Here is an 8,109-nt window from a genome sequence, read left to right on the forward strand (position 1 = left end):
ATTTCTATCTGTAGATTTAGAATCATTTCTAATTTTTCATTTATTTTGTCATTTTGTTCTTGTATTTTCTTCCAAAATTCCTCTAGGGTTTTGTCTGTGTTTTCCTTGGTCTGTCTCTCAATCCTTTGAAAATACCTAAATATAATTCTTTTGAATTCCTTATCAGGGATCTCCAATGCTGCGTCTTCCTCAGGGGTATGTTTTAGGTCTCTATCCTGGTCCCTTGTTTCTCCTGCTTTATCTTGCTTGTTTGTGTGGTCTGTGATACTCTGTTGTCTCTGAGGCATTGTGACGTTTTTGTGTTTATATTTAATTGGTGATTATATGTTGGAGTGACTTGCTCACAATTTTCATTTTCTTTGTTTTGTTTGTATGTTATCTCTACAGGCAGGGTACTGAGCTGTGCTCCTCTATTCACTAGTGACAGCACTTAAACACTCACCACCTGTCTCCTTTCCTTTGTCAGCCTCTCTTATGTCCTTGCCGACCCTGGCAAACAGAGTCTGTTCTTAGGTCCCTGGAATCCAAATGAGAAGGCTATCACTTTATAATCTGAAATGGTTACCACTTGTAAACATTCAAAATGGCTGTGCCCTTGGTCACTTTAAATATCCAAAATGGCTGCCACATGTAAACAATCAAAATGGCTGCGCCCTCCGGACAGCAGATAGTCCATAGCTCAGGTGGTCTCCCTCCTTGCTGTTTCCATTCCTAGTCATAGGCCACCAGAGAAGTTGTCCCTGCAGCCCTTGGTGACTGGGACGAATCTTTAGGTCAATTCTCAGGTCCCAACACCCCTTGGAAATATTCAAGCTGTTGGACCTGTCAGAGTAGCTGAGAGTCCACAGCTCTAACCATCTCTGTACTCACTGTTTTCGTTCAGGTTTTTCCACTAATTGGTGCCTGATCCACTTCTGTATAGTTCCTTTCAAAGCTCAGGGTTGCAGGATTGTCTTCTTTATCTCAGTCAATTGGTTTTTCTTTTCTTTGTTGAAGAGGGTCTGTGTTGCTTGTCTGCCTATTCCTCCATCTTAACGGAAGTTGAAAACTCGACAGCAGTGAGTTTCAATGAAAAATAAAACAACAGGAAATCATTATGCCTTGGGAGTTCAAGTAACAGAAAAAAGGCATGCAGATCTGGAGCGTGGAGGAATAGAGAGGTGGATCTCCTCGGGAAGGCAAACATCTTCCCATTTTATTCTAAGTATTATGGGAAATTAGATAGTTTTAAGCAAGACCATACTAGTTTGCTTTAGGAGAAATGAATAAGGAGTGGGATAGGGGCAAGTGCAGAAAAAGCAGAAGCAGAAAGACTAGCTAGGGGGCTATTGCCATGGTCCTGGCAGGAGATGATAACAGAGAGGTGAGGAGAGGTGGCCTAATTTCAAGTATGTTTTGAAGGTAGAATTGATTTGCTGATGAATTAGATGCAAGGGTATGAGAATGCGGAAAAGAAAATTCAAGGATGATAAGGACGATGCCTCATGTTTTGTCTTGAGAAAAAGAATAGATAGTAACTCCTTTAAGGATTAGAAGACTGGAGTGGGTCTAAGTTTAGAAGATAAAACCAGGAGTTTTATTTTACCATTTATGCTTGAGATAGCTACTATACACTAAGATGACCATACGAAGTACATGGTTGGCTGTATGGGTCAAGAGTTTAGAGTGGAGATAAGAGATGAAGCTGTGAATGTGTTAGTGTCAGGATAGGGATGTGTGATCATGGTACTGGCTGAGAGTGTAGATGCAAGAGATCCCAGGTTCTTCTAAACAGACTCTCTATAACACCTCTTCTGTTTTTCTTCCTACCCTCTGGCTACCCCTTATCATTCTCCTTTATCAACCTCTACTCTTCTACTTCATCCCTGGTCTCTTGTCACTCTATAGTATAAAATAGCTCTCATAGAATAAATGTATAGAGTACTCTGTACTTAGGTCACATCTCTTCCTCTTCCTAAATACTTTCTCAAATCTATTTCTTTCTGCCCTTAAATACGTCAAGTTCCTTTTCACCTCAGGACCTTCACCCTCTGTCTACAGAGCCCATAGTTTCTACCCCTGCTTTTGGCTCACACATACACATCCTTTAGGTCTTAGCTTAAATATTGCTCCCTCAGGGAAGACTTTTGAATGCTCCAGACCAAGTCAGGCTCCTTTATAGCACTTACCACATTTGTCAATGATGAATTATTTGTGTAATGGAGTATCTTCCCCAGGTCGTAACTCACACCCTATTCTGTACCCTTCCCTTCTTTTAGTGAGTGTCCACTCACACCCTATTCTGTACCCTTCCCTTCTTTTAGTGAGTGTCCAAGGTGAATGTAAGTTCTATGAATGTAGAGATCAGGTCTGGGATTGTCTTAGTCATTGCTTTATCCCCAAAGCCTAGGAGAGAGCCTGAATGTAAGCATTCAGTAAATATTTGTAGAAGTCAAGAACAAAGATAAAATGAATATGGAAAAGAGTAAAGTGGAGACCCTTTCTTCAGCCCCTTTAAGGTTAGTGCTGCACTTTAAAGGCTAGCGTAGAGGGGTAAAGTAAGTCTCCTTGAAACCCAGATTGTAGAGCTCCTGTTTGTATCTTGCCTGGGGTCACAGCTAGAGAAAAAAGGGGAAAGAGGGTTAAGACTAGCTAATATTGAACCTAAAGTCCCTGGGTGGTACAAATGGTTTGTGCTTGGCTGCTAATCTAAAGGTTAGCACAGAAGAAAGACCTGGCAGTCTGCTTTCGTAAAGATTAAAAACCAAAACCATTGAGCTGATTCTGACTCATGGGGCTCATGAAGATTACAGCCAAGAAAACTCTACGGAGCAGTTCTACTCTGTAATTTATGGGGTTGCCGTGAGTCTGAATCAACTCGACAGCAGTTGTTTTTGTTTGTTTTTTTATCATATTGAACCTACAACAGCTCTTAACGTGGCATTGTGTTTGAGTATTATAATTTTTGTTTTTCTTGGAAAAGGAATAAAAAAATTAGGAAAAAGAATTTAGTATTTCTCCATTCTTATAGTTTTAAGGATAATAATAAATGAGACTTACTAGATGGAGAAAGTAACTTTTCCTTTTGACAGATAGTTCTCATGTGCTGGGAAAATCATCTGTATGATGCTATGATCTATGTCTACAACAGAGGCATGAATGAATTTATTAGTCCAATGGAGGTAAGATAATTCCTAATTTGGATACTTATTTAATATTGTCTATTAATTTTTCCCTCTAGTTTCCATTTGCTTTGAATAGATCCTCTTGTTCCCATCCAATCATTTCTTAATTTCTTACTGATTTATTAAACTTTTTACCCATTTTAGCTTGAGGATTTTAGGTAATCTTTAATTTCATGTTTTTCACATTGCCATCTCTTTTTATCTGCATAGGCAGGTAATTAAATCCCAGGGAACAATAGATAAAATTTAAAATAATGCTTGCCTGTTTGACTTTAATTTTTTCTCCTAAAATTTTTCGATACTCTAATAGCTTTTCCAGAAGTTACAAGAGCTATGTTGTATGTAATTATTGTGTATAATAATGTCCTACTGCATAATACCATTTGTAGATCTGCTCTGCTGGAGAAGGGGGCTGAAAATTGTGAATTAATTGAATAGTTATTGTGAATTGCTAATTTGTTTTTCCCAGTTTAGAATTTGTAGCATTTGGTAGTAATAAATTATAGGGTAACCTCAAAGAAAATTAATAAGCTTTCTCACCAAAATAGAAGAAAATCATAAAGATTCAGTAAACACCAAAACAGTAGCAACCTAGGAAAAGATAAGGAAACCCATAAACAAAATGAATTCTGCAAAGGAAAATACATGGAACAAGGAAACCATCAACACACACACACACACACACACACACACACACCCCCCAGAAAATGACAGCAGTAAATTCATACCTGTCAATAATTATAATGTAAGGTAAATGGATTAAATGCGCCAGTTAAGAGACAGAGAGTAGCAGAATGGATAAGAAAGCATGACCCTTCAATATGCAAGATATGCCTTAGGGACAAAGACAGAAATAAGCTAAAAATCAAAGAGTGGAAAAACAAGTATCAGGCAATGGCAACCAAAAAAAGAGTAGGAGTAGCAATATTAATTTCTTATAAAATAGACTTCAGGGCAAAAAGCAGCACGTGAGACAAGGAAGGACATCATGATGATTAAAGGGGCAATCCAAGAAGAGGACATAACCATAATAAATACCTACACACCCAGTGAAAGATCCCCAAAATACAATAATCGAACTTTAACAGAAATGAAAAGAATCTGTACCATTTGTTATAATTTCTTATTCTCCCTTATCCTTAGAAGAGAGCATCTAAAAAGCATTTGGGTTTATTTTTTAAAAAAACTGAACCCCATATTCATCTGGTTATTTGCCTTAAACTTGAAGGTAGAATTGTGGACTAAGTTGCACATACGTGTAGTTCCCACCAGCCCTGTGTGTTGTTACTCTTTGTAATAATACTTGTCTCAGACCAGGCAGAAGGCATCCAGTCAGATATTTTTGCATATTTAATGACCATCCAAACTGTCTTCAGTGTTATTAAATCAGTAATCATTCTGCCTTCTTTAAGCAGTTAGCATGCTCAGGTGTATCCCTTTAATTCATAACTACATAAGTTTCTCTTGCACCTCTCTTGGCCATTTTCTCAAATCAGTGCCCAGGTTTTGACCCTAATTGTCTCTGTGCCAATTGTTCTTTACACTTGAATGCCTCTCAGCTGCTTCCTCACTGAGATGCCATAATTGCCAGAGGAAGACCTGTCACTGCTGCCTCAGTGAGGTCCAGTACTTTCCTGGATGCAAAGACCATTCTCTATCCCATTACTAAAGCACATTGAGGAAGAATTAGTGCAATTTCTAGTTTCTCTCAAAATAATCCCTGAAAACAGATTGTAATTTGACATATTCTGCATTGATAAAAATGATTGCTGCGATTTTGTTACTGTTGCTGTTGAAATTTTTGTTTTGTATACTTTTTTCCTTTACAGTCTGGTTTGCATTTATACATATACATCTCAGATGGGCTATTGTGGTTGCCCTACTTGTGTTGAGAGTAGTTTTCAAGTTTAATGGCTTTAAGTAGGAGCTTGGTATTTGTTACTAAATACTCCTTTGGGACTTTAGCAGTGGGAGATTCGGTGCTCCTATAATTTCTCTCATAATTCTCTGCCTATAAGGAAATCATTATATTTACAAGTTTAGCTATTTTAGTACTTAAAGAGCTCTAAATTAGGAGGGGCTTCCTGCCTTTTGATATTTTCTAGAACAAAAGTATTATCACATTTGAGAACTAGAACTAGAACTCCTAAAATCTTTTCTTAGTTGCAGTTTTGGCAGCTTCTGAGGCAAGAGTAATGCTTTGCTTACTATAATTGTATTTTTTTTTTTTAAGAATAAAGCACTTGTAGGAACCTACAAGATACCTTCTATATCAGAAATCATAATCTCAACAAAGACCTCAACTGGTGATTATTAAATAGTTTCATTTAATAAGTGACCACAATGATTGTTTCTCAGTTGTCTTCCGTTAGGAAAACCGTGCATGTCCACACTACAAATTTGTATATCTAATTTCAATAGCAATGTCTTTCTCTTTGGGTTGGAGAAAGGTGATTAATAGCTTAAGATTCTTGATTATCTTTCTAAAAATATTATCCTTTGAAATAATTGTGATTGTTCTGTTAATTTTAATGCAGAAACTTTTCAGGGTCATTGCTCCTCCTCTGAATGCAGGAAAGACTCTAACAGGTAACAAATTTGCTAAGCTTTAATGTTCTCATCTTTTAAAACTTTAAGGTATTATTAAATATCATGAAATTCACTAATTTTATGTGTACAGACTGAATTTTGGTAATTGTACGTAATCATATAGCCACCACTGTAATCAAACTACAGAAGGAGCTATAGTTCCTTCACACTAAAAAATTTTCTGCTGGTCCCTTTGTACAGTCCCTTTCCAGACAATCACTTATCTACTTTCAGTCACTATAGCTTTGCGTTTTCTGGAATTCCATGCTAATGGAATCATACTATATTTAATCTTTGGTATTTTATTTCTTTTACTTAATACAATGTTTTTGAGGTTCATCTATGTTAATTTTATGTATGAAGATTTTATTCCTATTTATTGCTGAACATGAATTGAACAAAGCAGTTGATCTTGATTATTTGTGGATTCTGTGTTTGCAAATTTGCCTCCTTGCTAAAATTTACTTGTACTCCCAAAGTCACTACTTGTGGCATTTTCACAGTCAGTTGCAGATATGCATTGAGTGGTGAAAAATTTGAGTTGTCTAATGTGCACATTCCAGCTGAGGTTGAACAGGGTAACAACACTCTACCTCTTGTTTCATTTCTCATACTGTAAGCATATGTCCTTCATGGTCTATTTAGTACCATGTTTTTCTCATTTTTGTGCTTTTCATTGGTGATTTCACTGTTTAAAATGGTCACCAAGTGTAGCATTGAAGTGCTGTCTAGTGTTCCTAAGCTCAGAAAGTCTGTGATGTAGTTCATTCAGGCATGAGTTACAGTATTGTTGGCCATGAGTTCAATGATAGTGAATCCACAATAGGTACATCTCGATAAAGGAAAAGGAAATTTGTTGATCTGTATGTGAGGCTTCCCCAGAAAGTGCTAAAGTAACATGGATAGTGCATCATGAAGCTATGGAAATGATAGAAAAGTAGCTAAATTTGTGGATTCATGAAATGACACATAATTTTTTAAAAAAACATAGTAGACAGTATTTTTGAGACTGAAAGCCAAAGAAATTTTTAGTCATATTACCAAAAATCAGAAAAATGTTAAATCCATCCCAACTTGCATTTTATTATAAAGAAGTACTACATTGAATTAATTATTTATAAGGTATCTTTAAATAGAAACATACATTAAAAAGCTGGTATATTGATTGATTGGTGAAAAAATGACCAGAGACTCACCAAAACCTAACCCTGTATTTCCTCTGGAGGTGTCTCAGTATTTGCTGAATCAGTGATCTTCGTGACTTTATAGAACATAATGACCAAAATACTGAGAATTAACTGTTGTGTAATTTATTTATCCATTCAACAGTTGATGTATATTTCAGTTGCTTCAAGTTTTGGGCTGTCTTGAATAATACTGTTACAACATTTATGAACAAAATTTTATTACACTTTTTTTAAAAATGCATTTTATTGAAATATAATTTATGTACAGTGAAATACACAAAATTAAAGTGACGTGGGTCAATGCATTTTTTTTTTTACATTGTTCCCTCCCCATCCCTCCCACCCCAGGCAATCAACAAAGAAAGTTTCCCTCCATGTATAAACCTTTCCTTGACCCTCCACAACAACGAACTAATACTATGTTTGTCCTTTTGTGGTTGACTTATTTCACTCAGCGTAATGTCCTCCAAGTTCATCCATGTTACAGAGTGTTTTATAGGCTCTACATTATTCTTTAGTACTGCAAAGCATTCCACTGTGTGTGTATCATAGTTTGGTCATCCACTCTTCATTGATGGACACGTAGGTTGTTTCCATCTTTTTGCTGTTGTAATTAGTGCTGTGATGAACATGGGTGTGCATATATCTGTTCCTGTCCTGGCTCTCACCTCTTTCCCTTTATACCTAGTAGTGGGATTGCTGGGTCAAATAATGTCTCCAATTCAAGCTTTCTAAGGAAAGCCATACTGCTTTCCACAGTGGTTTTGTCACTTCATAGTCATGCAAGCAGTGTATGAGAGTTCCAATCTCTCCACATCCCCACCAGCTCATCAATTCCTTTAAAAAAGCTTGTTAGAATTGTATTTGGAATTACATTGACTCTGTAGATCAGTTTAGGGAAGATTGCCATTTTAATAATGTTCAGTTTTCTAAATCTGTAGATGTAGTATGTTTCTTAATTTATTTTCATCTTTAAAAATCAGTTTTCCTCCCCAGTATTTTGTAGTTTTTAGCATACAGTTCTTAAACTCTTACTAAATTTTGTTGTTGTTGTTGTCATTTGCCGTCGAGTTGGCCCCAACTCATAGCGACCCCTCCTTGGGTTTCCGAGGCAGTATCACTACGGAAGTAGGATTGCCCAACCTTCCTTCCGAGGAGTGGCTGGTGGG

General features: G+C 36.7%; 1 protein-coding gene and 1 non-coding gene across 2 annotated transcripts in view; both read left to right on the plus strand.

Moving 5' to 3' along the window:
* VPS8 (VPS8 subunit of CORVET complex) overlaps window positions 1–8,109 on the plus strand; it is a 439,537-nt gene that overhangs the window by 150,143 nt on the left and 281,285 nt on the right. The window contains exons 20-21 of the mRNA XM_007936030.1: window positions 3,072–3,161; window positions 5,702–5,753. Coding sequence (XP_007934221.1) covers window positions 3,072–3,161; window positions 5,702–5,753 — 142 coding nt within the window. The remainder of the gene's footprint in view (window positions 1–3,071; window positions 3,162–5,701; window positions 5,754–8,109) is intronic.
* On the plus strand, window positions 2,486–2,599 carry LOC122149576. The gene has a single exon (XR_006163214.1). It is a non-coding gene; the product is annotated as a small nucleolar RNA SNORA26 (small nucleolar RNA).

This window comes from Orycteropus afer, unplaced genomic scaffold, assembly GCF_000298275.1.
Source record: "Orycteropus afer afer isolate SDZICR_OR568_19922 unplaced genomic scaffold, OryAfe1.0 scaffold00032, whole genome shotgun sequence".
NCBI lineage: Eukaryota > Metazoa > Chordata > Mammalia > Tubulidentata > Orycteropodidae > Orycteropus > Orycteropus afer.